General features: G+C 47.0%; 1 protein-coding gene across 2 annotated transcripts in view; it reads left to right on the forward strand.

The window, feature by feature from the left end:
* Nucleotides 1-17,461, forward strand: part of TBC1D9 (TBC1 domain family member 9) — an 81,833-nt gene that overhangs the window by 24,244 nt on the left and 40,128 nt on the right. For both annotated transcript variants that reach the window (XM_019489779.2, XM_006266891.2), the window contains exon 2: nt 2,244-2,354. In XM_019489779.2, the coding sequence (XP_019345324.1) occupies nt 2,244-2,354 (111 nt within the window). The remainder of the gene's footprint in view (nt 1-2,243; nt 2,355-17,461) is intronic.

Genomic DNA, 17,461 nt, shown 5'->3' on the forward strand with positions numbered 1-17,461 from the left:
TTTTAAAGGAAAATTTATAAATTATTTTGCCCATTGGTTTCAGGAAGGAGTTGGAGTTACTTAAGAGCAATTGAGAACGTTCGGTGAAGCCATCTGGTTAGTGTATAGCCATAGTCACAAAGACAAACAGATAAGGTAGATGCGTGTGTGTGTGTGTGTGTAATGAAGAACTGTGAGCAGGCCATTTTATCCAGGTAACAACAGCGTGTTTCTCTTATTCACCCATTTTCTGTTCTGCTTCTGGCATCAGCAGCTAACGTTCTAGCATGGGAATGCAGCATAGCTGAGAGTTCTTCCACAAACAATGAGGCTGATTGATGATAATGCAGAGAGAGGAGAAAACACAGTTTAGGTAAATCTATACAAGAATTTTTTGCTAAATGAAATGCATCAAATTGGAGAGAGATCCAGTCAAGGGTGACTGGTGCCTCCTGAGACACCCGGGGGGGGGCACAGTTTGTGGATGGCAGTGGGGTGGCGAGCAGTGACCACCCACAGAAGCTGGTGGCGGTGGCAGCCAATCTGGGGGGGAGGGTGGGGGCACAGGCCCCACACAGACTTAAGAAGAGAGGCTGAGGGAACTGGGCTTCTTTAGTTGGTAGAATAGAAGACTGAGGGGGGATTTAATAACAGCCTTCAATTATCTGAAGGGTGGTGACAAAGAGGATGGATCTACACTGTTCTCAAGTTGCAGCAAGGGAAGTTTAGGCTAGATATAAGGAAAAACTTTCTCACTGGAAGGGTAGGAAAACACTGGAACAGGCTACCCAGAGAGGTGGTGGAATCTCCATCCTTGGACGTTTTTAAGACCCAGGTAGATGCAAGCCTTGGCTGGATGCTATAGTTGGGGATGGTCCTGCTTTGAGCAGGGGGTTGGATACTAGATGACCTCCTGAGTCCCTTCCAGTTCTCATTTTCTATGACTCTAAATGAAAGCCTGCTAATGACTGTACATTGGTTGTGGGTGGGGGAGTTGCAAATGCCAGTTGAAATTTGCGGAATAAAGGAAACCACCAAAGGGAAAGAAGAGGCTTTTATTCTTTGTCTCCTTATGATGTGTAAAGTAAATCTGAAAGAGTGTTTTGTACCAGAAAGAGGAAGGGTGAAGAAAAGACTCATCTTGATATTCATAATAAAAATTCTAGTTTAATTCCCTCTGAAAGCTTCTGCAAAATAAAGAACTAACAGAACAAAGGCTGCAAATGAGCAGGGAAAGGGGATTTTTGTTGGAATATTTGTTTTTAAAAAACTTTCTCAGTTTTGTTGCATGTAATGAGTAGTTTACAAAAGCTATGATGTGTTCACCCTTTGTCAAATTAATACTTGGGGAAAGGATGCTTTTGATAAAAGAATTATCAGCTTTCTTGAACTACAGTGCAAAATCTCACAGCATGCTTCTCTGAAATACTTTCTTCCTGCCCTCCCCTCCTCAGTTTTCTTATCTTCAATAATAATAATAATACTATATGGAAAATTATAGGTAGCAAATGAGGGAATTTTCCATGTGGTCTGTCTCTTTCTATTTAATGAAAAGAATTAAAATATATATAAATTGTTCCCATTTGTGGGATTTTTAACAATTTTGCTGATTACTCTCTGAAATTCCATCAATTTTTATTGTTGTTAGGGGCAGGAAAACACCCAGTAGAGCTCGATACAGAACAGCTTGAAGGCACTCTTGATGCCCCTTCAACAGTCTAAGTAAGCTTATATTTATTTTTAGGGAAAATTTACTTTCCACTGATACCCTTTTCATTGAAAATTAGCTGGTAGGGTAGAGAAGACCATGCTTTTCAACACAGATTCCAGAAAATGTCATAGGAATCTAGTTTTAAGTATCTTTGGGTTTATTCTTCTCCTACCTGAAATTAGAAATTGAGTTCATCTAGTGAATAATCAGTGTATCTTAAAGAAATTCCTAAAGATTGAGGAACTGGAAAAAGACTTAGAAACTAATTTTAAAATATGCTTTTAAATAGCATCTATATTTTAAAACCTGTTTGTCTTTCAGCTAACATCAGTTTGTTAGAAGTTGCCATCTATTTTGATGGTAGATCTTATAGCTTTGGCAGAAGTGTTGTCACCTTTATGTAGACAAAAACAAGGAGCATATCATTCCTGCCATGACAGCTGAATGGGGAGAACTGTTGGACAGGGTTATGGGGAGCACACTGAACTCCTGTCATGAATGGTAAGGAGGCACTCAATACATATTCACCAACAAAGAATTTCCTGTTTCACAGGTCTCCTCGTGGGTACTCTTGATGTTGTGCTGGACTCCAGTGCTAGGGTGGCACCATACCGGATCCTCTACCAGGCACCAGACTCCTTGGTATACTGGACCATTGCCTGTGGTAAGAATAAAAACACTAAAATAGAGCATTGTTTGCTGCTGGTGGGAAATGTGCCCCTAAGCTGAGCACTGTCTTTTTTTGTGATAATTCATTGATCAGGTTGGAATAGAAACCCTGTTGATGGGACAGGTATTTGTGAGAACACATATTCATGAAACATAAAAGACTTCTGTCATTAGATTGTTGCTGAGATGGCTATTTTAGCATATAGCTAGGTGTTTTAGCATGCAACCAATTCTGTTCCCGAGTCCTAGAGTGCAGTGTGTGAAGAAGGCTCTAGATCTATCTGTTTAATCCCCAATAATAAAGCAGCCTATGGATAATAGATTGCACCACAGTAACTCAGCCATGGTTGGCCAACCTTGCACGGACATCTGTTCAGCTGTCATTTGTGTACAGAACACAAAAAGCTTTTGAGTGCCATCTCTGGTCAATCTCAACACTTCAAGGAAGCTTTGAGGCATCACTGACCTTAAACAGAAAACAAATGAGAGAAACTGGGGATTGCAAGACCTGCCATCTGATTAGCATTGCCATAGCTTCTGAAGTTGTCTGTAAGCAAAACTACTGATAGATAGCACCCAGTAATGCATTCCAACATAACAAGAGGTAACTCTTTGCACTTCACTCATGATAATAGTTCCTCTTCCCTTTTTATAGATGCATAGATTTGGAAAGCACTAGAATGGTTGTCAGGTTTAATTCCCTTAAAGAATTTGGGAATGGTACTCCTAAATCATCTCTATCCAATGTTCGTTCAACCTTTTCATGAAAACCTCCAATGAAGAAGGTTCTACAACTTCTCTGCATAGTCTGCTTAACTGCCTCACTGATCTAACATAAAGAAATACTTCCTGATTTAATCTAAAGCTACTTTGCTGTAATTTGAAGCCAGTTCCTCATGTCCTGCCCTCTCTGGCAAAGAAAAACAGCTCTTTTCTTTATGACACTGTCATGTCCCCACTTAATTGCCTTCTCTGCAAGCTAAACAAGCCTAGTTCTCTCAACTTTTGCACATATAAAATGGTCTTATTCTTTACATAATTGAGTAGATCTATATCAGATGTTCTTTAGTTGGTCTGTAACTACTTCTGTTAACTTTTTTGCTCCACAGCTTTACTGCCCACTTCCCTTTCTAAGTGATCACTTTCACTTAGAAGTGAAAGTTATTATTCTAACTGATGTTTAACTTCGTTTGTATTCCTGGCTGATTTCAGGTATTTTGCATCCAAAACCCCATGTAACATCTCTCTCCAAAGTTGGTCTGATAAAAATATTGCCAAGTAAATCCTGTTTCTTTCTTTTCACTTGGAATATCACACCTACTACAACACTGATCCGGTATAATTGCAGTCCTATCTTGGCTCTGTTTATCGTCCTAATCAAGTATAATAAACACCCTGAATTATATGTTTTCCAAGTAATAAATAGTGGACAGAGGGGCACAAAGCCCCTTGCATGATTGTGGGAAGAATATGGGAGCCTGGTGTGAGAGGTGGGGAGAACGGGGACGCGCAAAAGCTGCGAAAGGAGGGGAAATCAAGGGACCTTAGTGTGGGAGAGGGAAAGGTAGATAGCTCTTGAAATATGGAGCATACAGAAACCCTAGCCTGGGGGAAGAAGTGGGGTGCTCTGCTGAGGAGGGTGCACAGAAGGAAAGGAAAGGAATGAAAGACCCACAGTGCCCAGGATGAGCAGTTGGTTGAAGGACTATTATGCAGGTATGCAGATCCCCTGTCATGGAAGAGCAGCAGAGTAATGAAAATAGGGAACCCAGATCTTGGGGGAGAAAGGAGAGGAACAAGGAGCTACCCCAAAGGTAGGAAATAGGCACTGTGGTATGGCAGAAGTGAGAGTATGGGGGCTGTCATGGGACTGCCAAAGAGCTCGTCCACTCAGACACTGGACTTGCAAGCTATTCAAACATTTCTGTCCATGGCCTTACCCCCAACTCTTGACACATTTAGAATCTGGCAGGAACACTTAACTCCAAGGCTGAAATACAATCAATATGTAGTTGCCATAATACAAAGTTATAACACAACAAGATGGCATTTATAAGGCAACTGGGAAGCAACAAAGCCAGATCTTGCACCAAATGTCTGCCCTGCCCCGAAGGTCTTGGGGATATTATTTCCCCTGTCAGCCATGAGCACTGTAACCCTGTCCTAACTACAGTAAAACCTCAGAGATTAGTCTCTTCCTACTGGGTGTCTTTGTTCTGAGTTTTTTCAGTTCCTAATTGTTAAAGGTTTAGTCCATTTACATGTGCTGATGTCATTTGGCTCTTGATAACTGTTTTTATTTATTCAGAAAGCAATGTGCCATTCAGTCAGATTCCCTACCCCTCCAGCTCAGGGAGCCTGTTGAGGGTAGTAGTGCACAGGAACATGGGAAAACTGAGTCGTGTATATTGTTTTAAAAGTACATAATTGCAAAGATTCTTGTAGGGTCATATACAAGACCCCTAACATGGGTTGAAGGGTGAATTATGAGATGGTAGTAAAGGCGTGTGATGTCCTACACATCGACTCTGACATGAGAGAGCAGAGCGGGGAGGGAGTGTAGAGGATGAGCACAGGAAAATCTCCAGGCAAGAGAAATAGGGAAGTTTCAGGGAGCTGTTAAATGGAAGTGGGTAGGAAGGTATCCAGAGAGCTTGCATGTGGAAAGGAGGAAATGCCAAGAGTTCTAGGTGTGGTGTGCATAATGAACTTGACCTGTAGAAGCTGCAAAGCTTGAAGGACTCCCCACCCCTACCCAGGCATTTTGTGTATTGTAATGTTCTAAAACTGCAAGGCCACTCATTTCCAGCTTTCATTGAGAGGTTTGCAGTCTAGTGACATGATTTAATGAATAAAAAGTGGTCTTCGCCATGGCTGATGGTTTTTTAAGTCAGTTCTGCAGCAATCACCATACCTAGGGTTCTAGTAGTTTTGTAAAGTATTCTTTTCCTCATTTCCCCCTGCCTGAACCTGTTGGTGTAATTTTCTGTTGTTGGCTTTATTCTTGGCTAGCAATCCTGTTCCAAATGTGGAGCCTGTAGATCAGTGGTTCCCAACATGGTGCCCATGGGTGCCATGGTACCCCCCCCCCCAAGGTTTATTCAGGTGCCTGCGTGCATTTTGATGATCAGTAAAAATCATTATTCCAACAAAAAATGCTGTCATGTTGGTGCCCGCTGCTTTTTCTTTTAAATTTGAATGTGCCCTTGGGCACAAATGTTGGGAACCCCTGCTATAGCTCCTTTTTTGGAGCTGGGAGTTAGTGAAATGTAGTTATTTCCCATTTCCATCAGGTTATTGATGTGAAATAACTGGTTATTGAAAAGAATAGGCCTGAAAACCCAACTCTGGTGGAAGAAGAACCATATAAAACAGGGACTAGCAATCTACAACCCATGGGCTGAATCCTCTGTCCACAGGCTGGGCTGCAGTGGTGAGGGGGCTTTGGCAGCAGTCACTTTCCTGTGCCACCATGGAGAAGTGACAGCAGTGGAAGCTGTCCCTGTGCCTTCTCAGGGAGAAGCAGTGGCAGCACCTGAGTCCCGACTTCTCTCCATATGGGACCACTCCTGTCCATAGCCTAAAAAGTTTACCATCTGCTGATGTAGGGTGCAGAAGTCATGGAGAATTTACCCAATCTCATGGATGAAGATTGTCCAGTGCAACGTACTCTCATCCAGAACCAGAGAGAGTAGGATGGTCTGAGCACCATGGTACTAAATGTTGTGAATAGACCTACTAACTTTGACAGTGAGCAGGTAAAATAAAAGTAGAGCAGATAGAGGCAGCAGTGTTAGTTGTGCTAGTTTGAAGTCAGGTAATTATCCATTCAGACAACCATCCTTTTTAAAAATGTTTTAACTATATCCACCTAATAGCCTTAGATGTGCAGTGGAATTTAATCTAAAATTAATGTAACATAATTGGTCCATAGTGACAAGTAATAGTGAAACAACAGATTTTAATTAAATGTGGCCTTTCTGAATAGAAGATCTTCAGCATTATGGAGGTCCCTTTTAGAAGCCTCATTTACATTTGCTATTTTGTACTAACTCCCACTCTGCTGAACAATAGCAGGTGAGGGTGGTCGCAAACAGCATGTAAGCAACCTCTTTTTCACTCACCAATGTGTGGTTTCCAGACAGCAGCGCTCTCTCCCAAATGTTGAGTCAAGAAAAAGATTTGAGACATAGAGCAAACCCTCTTACCCCAATCCCAAGAAACATGTCACAACTCTGGACAGTTCAGAACTTCAAAAGACAGTAGCTCTGTTCACACACAGAAAAAGACCAAGTATGACTGTATAACGGGTTATTTTGTGACTCTTGCAATAGGAGTAGGTTTTTGTGGGTTTTTTCCATGATCTCTGTACATCAGGGCTGTTCAACTTCTGGGCACCAGGAGGCCATGTGCTGCAGACTCCCAGGCTGCACTCAAAGTAGGCTGTACACCACAAGGGTGGCCCTTCCAGGGTCCCACCTGTCCTGTAGGTAGTCTGGCTACTTTCCCAGCAGCGCGTGCAGCCTAACCCCCTTCCTCTGCCACCTGCACAGCTGGGTGCAGGGGGAGCACTGGCAGCACAGACCTACACCCACCACACCGCCTCACCTGCAGGAGTGGAGGCAGGAAGCAGAAGCTTGAGGAGGAAGAGGGAAGCCTGGAGATCCTGACCATTGTAGCAGCTGGAGCAGTGAGGGAGGGAGTGGTTCCCTGGTGGGAGCCTCCAGTCTGCATGTGGCCTGTGGGCTGCCAGTTGGACAGCCCCGCTGTAACATTACTTGGTTTATATTTTCATTAGGTAGGAAATGTTTTTATTCTACTTCAGATCCTTAGAATTTGTATTTCTAATTGGAATGACAGTGTAGATGTTAAAAATGTACCTATTGCCTGTATTTCCTGGTTGTTGGTTCTTTCTTGTATTCGTTTGTCTTTGGTGTTGTCCTTCTGACTTCCAAGTTTATTTTTGTTGCATCAGATGACTGCAGTAGCTGAAAACTGCCTCCATAAAGGGAATAACAGCTCATAAAAGGAAGTAAAATCTTTTTGAGCACAGATTATTCATTTCTGGTGCAGTGAAAGTGAACAGCTGTCTGTTGCCTGAGGACATTACACCATGATTATTTTGTGGCCTTTTGTGACTCCATTTGAGGATAAGCGATTTTTTTCTTAATCACTTGAAGGTTTTTCTGTTGCACAGAGGGTATAGTAGCCCCACTCGCCCTGCAGTGTTTGATTGTGTGACTCCAGTTGTCTTACCATTTCTCTCTTTACTGTTTCCCTTACAGTTAGGTTGCTGACTGTCTGCTACTTATTCCCTCCCATTCTTACTGGAATTTATTACAGTGTCCTTTGCCTTCCCTAATGCAATAATCCTCAGCTCCCATAAATAGCTTTACAGAGCTGTGAAAATAGCATGTCTCCTTCCTGGCTTGTTTATGCAACATCAACCCACTTTTAACTATTCAATGCAAGGATGCTCATGAAAATTAATCCTAATTAACTTTTTAAGGGGATTAGTTAAACCACTTTAAATCCCTATGCAAATGCTCTTCCTCAGAATTAAGTAGTCTTGATTCAGAGTTAATTTTCACAGGTGAAGAGAAACTCCAGGGTCCACACTAGGGTGCTAGCTGATGAGCTTTGAAGCTCTGTAACTTTGCAATGGGGGCTTGTTAACATCAAGTCCTCTGATGCAACATAATGTAAAATAGCTTTTTGTAATCCCCAAATGACTGAGGGACAAGGTCCTATCTATTACACATCCTAGAAGCAGATGGTATGTGTGACTTTGGAGCAGCTTATGGCATGCTAATTTCTTAACGGTCCAGAAGCCAAATATCAATTCATGTCAGACATTTTCCTAACACTCACTCTTCCTGCCCAGCTTGTTTTCCCCCCACACATGAATGATATAAATCTTCTGCTGATTGAACTAAACAACAAATTGGGCAGTTTTGGGGACAATGGGGGTTAACTTGCAATACTTTTAAAGCAGATGGCACACACCATTTGTTTCAACAATAACCCACTATTGCTAGATTCTACCCTTTCTGTAAAATTAGTCCTATTTATTGGTTGTCACAGTTTCTGGATATAGATTGGTGTTTGAAGGCTTTTGTCGAATTTGTTGAAAGGCCTTTGTCTTCTTACTTTGTGTAGGGGGAAAAAAGCCAATAGATTATTAAACACAAAATTCTGCATGAAAACCTTTTAAGGTAGTATTTTCAAAAGTGCATGGTAATTTAGGAGTCTATGTCTGACTGAAAGTCAGCATGGGGTTTACACTTCTAGTGTCATCCCAAGTCCCTTTTTGAAAATAGGACTCCAGTGCTTTGTTGAAATGGTAATATTTAGAAAATTGAGTGCTTGATTATTCAAGCACAAGAAGGCAGTAAACTCTCATATGTCCAACATGTAGCTTTATTTTTTCCTTTTCGTATATAAATATCTGAGTCCAGTAGCAGCAAAAAGATCACTGTACTAGCCATCTGTCTGTAGTGCTCTGACCATGTGTAATGATGACATAGTCTTCACGTGGAAAAAAAATCTTTTACATGAAACAGTGTTATGGGCCCACATGTACAGACATGCGCTTGGGTTCTCCATTGAGTTCTAGGAAATCTGATTTGCCTTCTTTCTAGATTCTGGACTAACCAAAGTGTTTTGGGTAGTTTATTTCTATGAGGCAGGAGGACATACGGGGGGGTTGAAGATCATTATTCATTGCTTTATTTCTAAGGTAATCAAATTCTTCTTTTCTTGAATAACTTAACTTTCTTGAATAAATAAAATATCCTGTTTTGTAGGTGTCACCTAAATTGGTGAAAATAAATTCCTCCTCCTGCCCCAAGCAATTCCAAGTGATTCCTTTAACATTATTTCTCTGTGACTTTGCCCTTTTATTTTTGTGTTGTCTCTGGGGTCTCTTGTCTCTGTCGTGTTTTTGAATAATGCATTGTTTCTACAATAATGATTTCTCTGATTTAATACTCACAGTAAACTGTTCACACTCCCAGGGGGTTCTTCTCCTGCAGGTGTTTCTTGGTTATTAAGCTTATTGGGCCATATTCAGTCTTCTAACTCATGTGTAGAAACCAACCTGGTGCGCGAGCTCTACCACGGCTGCACCACAACCGTCCGCGCCACCGACGGGGAGACCGCGGAGATCCCCATCCGGTCGGGAGTGAGGCAGGGCTGCCCCCTCAGCCCCATCATCTTCAACCTGGCCATGGAACCGCTCCTTCGAGCCGTGGCAGGCGGCCCCGGCGGGCTCGACCTCTACGGCGAGAAGCTGAGCGTCCTGGCCTACGCCGACGACCTCGTGCTCCTCGCCCCCGACGCCACCCAGCTGCAGCAGATGCTGGACGTGACGTCGGAGGCGGCCAGGTGGATGGGCCTGCGTTTCAACGTCGCCAAGTGCGCTTCCCTGCACGTCGACGGGAAGCAGAAGAGCCGCGTCCTGGACTCCACCCTCACGATCCAGGGCCAGGCGATGCGGCACCTGCGCGACGGGGAGGCCTACTGCCACCTGGGGACGCCCACCGGCCACCGGGCCAGGCAGACGCCGGAGGAAACCATCAACGGCATCGTGCAGGACGCGCACAAACTGGACTCGTCCCTGCTGGCCCCGTGGCAGAAGATCGACGCGGTGAACACTTTCCTCATCCCCCGCGTCGCGTTCGTCCTGAGAGGCTCGGCGGTCCCCAAGACCCCCCTCAAGAAGGCGGACGCCGAGATCCGACGGCTGCTCAAGAAGTGGCTGCACCTGCCGCTGCGGGCCAGCAACGAGGTCCTGCACATCCCCTACCGGCAGGGGGGTGCCAACGTGCCCCGCATGGGAGACCTCGGCGACATCGCCGTGGTCACCCACGCCTTCCGCCTCCTGACCTGCCCGGACGCGACGGTAAGTATCATCGCCGCCAGCGCCCTGGAGGAGACCGCCCGCAAGAGGATCGGCAGGCAACCCACCGGACGTGACTTGGCCACCTTCCTGAGCGGCTCGCTGGAGGGCGAGTTCAGCCGAGACGGCGGGGACTTTGCCTCGCTGTGGAGCCGAGCCCGCAACGCCACGCGCCGCCTCGGGAAGCGCATCGGCTGCGCCTGGACTTGGACCGAGGAGCGCCGGGAGCTGGCAGTCTCCCTGCAGCCAGCCCCGCACGCCGACTCCGTGACCGTGACGCCCCGCACGAGGACCTTCCTGGAGAGGTTCCTGAAGGACGCCGTCCGCAACAAATACGCCGGCGACCTGAGGGCCAAACCCGACCAGGGCAAGGTCTTCGACGTCACCTCGAAGTGGGACGCCAGCAACCACTTCATGCCTAGCGGGAGCTTCACGCGCTTCGCGGACTGGCGCTTCCTCCACCGCGCCCGCCTCAACTGCCTGCCTCTCAACGGGGCCGTCCGCTTCGGCCACCGGGACAAGAGGTGCCGACGGTGCGGCTACGCGGCCGAGACCCTCCCCCACGTGCTGTGCAGCTGCAAGCCGCACGCCAGGGCCTGGCAGCTCCGCCACAACGCCGTCCAGGACCGGCTGGTGAGGGCCATCCCGGCCGCCGCGGGGCAGGTCCCCGTCAACCGCACCGTCCCGGGCTGCGAGAGCCAGATGCGCCCCGACATCGTGATCACCGACGAGGAGGCCAAGAAGATCACCATCGTGGACGTCACCATCCCGTTCGAGAACCGGCGCCAAGCCTTCACCGACGCCCGGGCTCGCAAGCGGGAGAAGTACGCCCCGCTGGCCGACACCTTGAGGGGCCGCGGCTACGACGTGACGGTCGACGCGCTCATCGTGGGGACGCTCGGAGCCTGGGACCCCAGTAACGAGAGCGTCCTGCGCGCCTGCCGCGTCTCCCGCCGCTACGCCAAGCTGATGCACTGCCTCATGGTGTCCGACACCATCCGGTGGTCCCGCGACATTTACGTGGAACACATCACGGGCCACCGCCAGTACACGGACCCCAGCAGGAGAACAGCCGCCGGACCGGACCCGGAGGGGACCGCCTGAACCGCCCCCCTCCGCAACAGACGGACCTTCGCTTCAAGAGGACTCATCAACGACGGACGACGACCCAGCGCCACCCGAAGAGGACCCCCGCGATAGACTGTATCTAGACTGAGACGCTTCATCTTCGGACCACTCCTTCCACCGTTGCGGACCATTGTCACGGGTATGTGTGTTTCTATCCTCTTTCTCTCTCAGCGTCGCGAAACCCCCCCCCTCCCTCCCCCTCCCCACTCCCCTCTCCCCTTACCCCCGGGCTTAGTTGGCTAACTTTGTATCGCATGTAACCTAGGTGCGTTCCCAACCTCACCCCCATCCTTTTATTGTTAGTCCCTCGCCCGGGCGTTCTGTATTTCCCTATCGGCTTTGTCATCTTTTTTTTGGATTTACCATCCTTACCATCTACTGATAAAAGTCAATCTGTTTAGCCAAGTAGAGCTGTCTGCAGTTATCCAGTGCCATGATTTGGCCTATTGACTGTTTTCCCTGTCCCTTTGTCATTCAGGCACATCCATCAAAGTATATCACTTGGGGGCAGATCCAGAGGAGGCGCAGTGGTATGGTTGTACCCCTCTTTCACAGTGTGGGTCAATTACCAGCAGCTCTAGTTCCCCACAACCCCAGATGCCTGGGTCAACTGCTGAGTCTGAGGAGTGGCTAGAGTCCTGGGTGGGGGCACTGGGGGGCATCAAGCAGGAAGCATGCGAGAAAGGGGGAACCTGCCCACAGCAGTTCCTATACTCTGCTGATCTGGGAGCAGGGGAAGCCCCAGGACTTTTTCCTTCCCTGATCCAGCTGTGGGCTGCAGGGAGTGGCTGCGCAGGGTGTCAAGCTCGGTGGCAGCAGCAGCAGTGGGCAGGTCCTTGCTCCCTCTCCTCACTTGTGTGTGTATAGATAGATAGATATAGAAATGCGTGTGTGTATAGATGTGTGTGTATAAAAGTAAAATTAGTTGAGCGCAGTGTTTTATTGATATATTTACAGTTTTAAAGCAGTTTGGAAGCCTACCAGTGCTTCAGTCAATGTAATAAAAGAAATTCTAAATACCTATACATTTTGGCATTTCATTTATGGTTTTTTTGGCATAGAAAATCTGAGTATCCTTTACTCACCAGGACAGGGGTCCAGCTGCTGCTGTCTTTGCCTTTCCCCCCACTGATTTATGGTGCTGAGCAGCCCTGATGTGCTGGTGCTCTCCCCCTGCCCATGCTGGTGCTCCTCATTCCCAGGCCACATCCCCCTGCCCCCTACAGTGCTGCCGGAGGGGCCACCAGCTGTCATGGCTAGGGGACCAGAGCCAGAGCCCTCAGCTTCCTACCTCCCCAGCAGCGGCTGAACTTCAGCTGCCAACCCTGGGAGGTGGCAGCTGCTGCAGCCAGAGCAGAGCACAGAGCCTGGCTCTCCCTCCATCCCGCTTTTCTCCTGTGGGCAGCCTGGCTGGAGTGGAGAGCCCACGTTGGGGGAGGATGTGGGCTGTGGGCTCGGGCTCCCTGCCCTGCTGCCCTTCTCCTGGGGTCTCTGCAGCCCAGTGGGCAGGACCCAGTGCAGCAGAGTGGGACCTGGCAGGGAAGCTCCTTGCTGCTGCGAGCCCTGTGCTGCCCTGGTGAGGTGCACCCTCTGTCTTCTGGCAGCAGTGAGGGTGGTGGCGTGGGGTTGTGCCTCTCGCTGCTGTCGGGTGGGCTGGGGGCACCACTCCAGGGCAGTGTGGGGCTCACAGCAGCAAGGAGCTTCACTGCCTGGCTTCGCTCTGCTCTGCCATGCTGGGTCCTGCCCACTGGGCTGCAGAGGCCCTAGGGGGAGGGCAGCAGGGTGGGGAGTCCAAGCCCACAACAGACAGACCGCACTCCCTCACACCTCCCACCAGCAGGCTCTTCTCCGGCTGTGCCACCCACGTGGTAGGAGGAGCCCCATGCTCCACTGCAGTAGCTGCTGCCTCCTGTGTGGGGCTACGGGGAGATGCAGACCCAGGTCCTTGGCCCTGTAGCCCTGGCAGCTGGGGGCTCCCTTCAGCAAGCCAGGTGGGGGGGCTGTGGGTGGCGAGTGAGGGGCACTGGCAGGTCCAGGGGGATGTTGGTGGGGAGTAAGGGACCTGGACCTGTGTACTGATGAGTGAAAGGGGCAGAGGGAGCTCTGATTTTGCAGGATAAACCCAAAATCAAATATCAAAATGTATAGGTATTTAGAATTTATTTTATTAAAATGACTGAGGCACTGGTAGGCTTCTAAATTATTTTAAAATTGTAAACATATCAATAAAACATTGTGTTTAATTGATACCTATATATATAGTGGCGTTTCATTTTAATTGCAGATTTTGGGGGGTTTAATCAGAGAATTTGCAATTTTTATCAGAGGATTTGTGGTTTTTAAACCGAGAAAACCAGGACTCCTGGTTTTCAGTAAAAAGTTTACAGATCGTTAGTTAAAAAAAAATTTAAAAAATTGGTTTTGGTTGGCATCCTTGTTGGCAGCTTCTGCCTATGGGACAGTCTGTCCACCAGAGAAAGGGGTATTGTGGGCAGAGCCGATTCAAGCAGGGTGCGGGCCCAGGGCAGATCCCAATCTCTGCTGGGCAGGGAGAGCTATGCCAGCTGCAGGGGCAAGTGTCTCCCAGCCACGTGGGGATCGGCTCCCTTGTAGCCGGCACAGCTCTCCCAGGCATCTGGGGATCAGGGCCCAACCTGTTCCGATCCCCAGGTGGCTTGGGGACAGCTGCCCTTGCAGCCGACACAGCTCCCTCCACATTGGGGCTTAGCCAGGAAGCAGTGGGTCCCCTGCTGCCTGGTCTGACCGGGAACAAATTGTTTCCAGTCAGTGTCTACATGTGCGCTACAGCATTGTAGCTAATGTGCCATTTATCTGGTACCTGTATGTGTTGGTACTAGCAAATGACACATTAGACTAATTTAATGTGCAGTAAGTCGTGTGATCGTGTAGAAGGTCATGTTTACTGTGCATTAGATTAGTCTGTAGACATGTCCACTGAGAACAGATTTTGTCACACAAACTTGATCCCCTTCTTTGGCAAAATAGCTGCTTGGATGGATGAAGGGACTGCTATGGATCTAGTGTATCTGGACTTCAGCAAGTCTGTTTATGAACACGTCTTGTGGGACCTTGTCAAAAAGTTGGAGAAGCGTGGGCTGGACAAAACTACTTAGGGTGGATAGACAACTGGCTCAATAGCCACAAGCAACGGGTAATTATAAATGGATCCATGTCAAAATGGCAGGAGGTATTAAGTAGAGTCCCACAGGGGTCTGTCTCGGGCCCAGTGCTTTTCAAACTGTTTTATTAATGATTAGATTGCTGGTGTAGAAAGCTTCTTGAGCATGTTTTCAGACTACACAAAACCAGGAACAATTGCAAAGACACTGGAGAATGGAAGCACAATTCAGACAGATCTTGACAGACTGGAAAACTGTGCTGGAGCTAATAGGATGAAGTTCAGTGCTGATAAATGCAAGGTGCCACACCTTGGGAAGAATAATCATAAATACAAAGTAGGTGGCACCTGGTTACATAAGAGCACTATGGAGAAGGATCTGGGAGTCTTGGTGGATCACATATTCAGTGCGCATGTGCAGTGTAATGCAGCTGTGCCAAAGCCTGATGCAGTTTGGAATACATCAGTTAGGTGCAAGACACAAGAGGTGACTACTGATTAGTGCCTCTCTCTACTCAGCACTGGTTGGGCCTCCTCTAGAGTGCTGTGTGATATTTCAGTGCTTCACATTATTTATCAGGATGCGGAGAAGTTAGAGGGTCCAGAAGCAGGTGACAAAAATAATAAAAGACTTGGAAGAAAAGTAATGCAAGGAGAGGTTGAAGGAGCTTGTAAGGCACTTAAAAGGGGACATTATAGCATTTTTAATATATTTTCTTCAAAGGCTGACATAAGAGGGTAAACACCTTTTCTCTTGCTACAGAGAGTAGGACACAGACCTATGGTTTGAAGTTGCAGCAAGGTAGGTGTAGATTGGATATCAGGAAAAACTACTTTGCTGTGAGGACAGTGGGTCAGTGGACTAGACTACCTAGGGAATTTGTGGACTCGCCACCATTAGAGGTGCTGAAGCAGAGGTTGGACAGCCAGTGGATGGGGATGTTCTAGCCTATGTTCTACTATGGGTATTTCCCATGCTTTTGGACTTTCCTAGTTGTCATATGGAGCCAGGAATGAATTTTCCCTTTCCACTCCTGCAGCTATACATTTAAGGGTTTTTTTTTGTTTGGTTGGTTTTTGTTTTGTTTTTTTAAGCCTTCCTCAGGCATTAGTATCCACTGCAATTAAGGCTGGAGATTATGATGGGTGTGCCAGTGTTCTTCCTAGGACTTTAATCCAGAGATTCCTGGTTAGAAGGTCTTGCCATTCTGCTTGGGGTCAGACCTTTTGTTCTATTTGGGGTCAGGAAGGGGTCAGTCCATACCAGTCTGAACCATGGTTAGACTGGTATGGACTGTGGGGGCTTTTTGCCTTCATCAGTAGTAAGGGGTCATGACCCTATAACTGGGATCTCTACAACCCTTTGCAGCAGCAGGATGTTGGCTGCCATGCTTCCCCTACTTTACCTGTGGCAGGTGAGGGCATTACATTGTGCATTGTCAGGTGTGGTTTTGCTACTAGGTTAGACAATGGATTTGTATTGGATGGTTTAGATAGGGATGAACCTGCCTCAGGCAGGAGGTTGGACCTCTCAAGGTCCCTTCCAGCCCTACTTCTCCAAGATTCTGTGATAATGTAGAATATGCTAATGGCTGGTTTGCCATTTTTATGGCACCTTAAACTGGGTGGACATATGTTTTGCCACTTATGCTGTGGTTAACATGTTAACCATGGCTTAACTGTAACACATAGATGGAACCATAAATATAGACAAAGCAGTGTATGCTTATCTTGCTAAACTGGTCAAAGATATGTTTCTGCAGTAGGAAAAGAAAAGGTGTGTTTGAAGACATGATGGCTAAAAAAGCTTTGCAATTCTAGTGTAAAACAGTGCAATGATAAATAAAGGTATGTTGTTAGACTTCATCTCATTCTTTGCCATATCAGGTTACTCTATTCTTGTGTCCCTCGAGGTGGTAAAAATAAAAAGTGGGCTCCAGGAGTAGGATAGCTTCTCCATCTTTATAGGTGTCCTTTTTTCCATCTTGTTTGTCAGCATTTATGAGTCTACTGCAAAGTAGTACCTTTGAGGAACTATGTTGATTTTATTATATTCCTTATGGAGACATCTTTGAGAACTGTCTTATATTTTCTAACTATATAATTACATTGAAATGGTTTTTGAGATTATGAATGGTTGAGTTACTGAGGGGGAGAAAGAACACAATGGAAGGTGGTGAGACATTACCTTCATTGTGCTTACATTTTGATACAGGATTCTGAATGTCTTAAGGAGGAAGCAGAAGATGATATCAAAAACTCATTAATGAAAAGTGAGTTAGGAGGTGAGATAGTGAGGACATGACACACAACTCTCTCTAGGGAAGCAATGGAAAATAACCTGAAATCTGATGAGCCACAAAAAAGAAATAGATGACTTGGAAAAGTGCAGAGCCATCACAGTGATGTATTTGATTGCTGTATGGGAGATGAGCAATCATGCTGATGGTGGTCTAGTTTTATGTATGTAATTTACATATATTACCATTGTTTCTTGCAGCCTTTTAAAAGCCACAGAAATATAAGTTAGTCTCCTAGGCGAAGTACAGACTGTTAAAAAGGCCAAGGCTGAATCGATTCGATCTTTCTAGGTTAGTCTAAACTGCGTAGATTGAAACAAGAAGCAAGTGAACAGACATCCATTTCTGATTCTGGAAATGCTTCCACATGCCTGTAGTGGCTCAGGCCAGAAGTTTGGGGGCACGAGAGCAAGTCCTCCCTTTGGCAATGGCTGGAGGGAAGCTGGGAGAGAAGCCCCAGGCTTTAGGTTTTTCCCCTTTCCTGCTCGAGCTGAGGGCTGGGGACATGGCTAGGCCCCTGCAGGCCTGCTGAGTATGACTGGGGGAGAGGTTTAAACCCCTACTCTGACCCGTACGGACCTCAGCTGGGGTGTGCTGGGGGTGGGGGTGGGAGGAAGCAGCCCATGCCAGGCTTT

This window comes from Alligator mississippiensis, chromosome 2 (genome assembly GCF_030867095.1).
Source record: "Alligator mississippiensis isolate rAllMis1 chromosome 2, rAllMis1, whole genome shotgun sequence".
NCBI lineage: Eukaryota > Metazoa > Chordata > Crocodylia > Alligatoridae > Alligator > Alligator mississippiensis.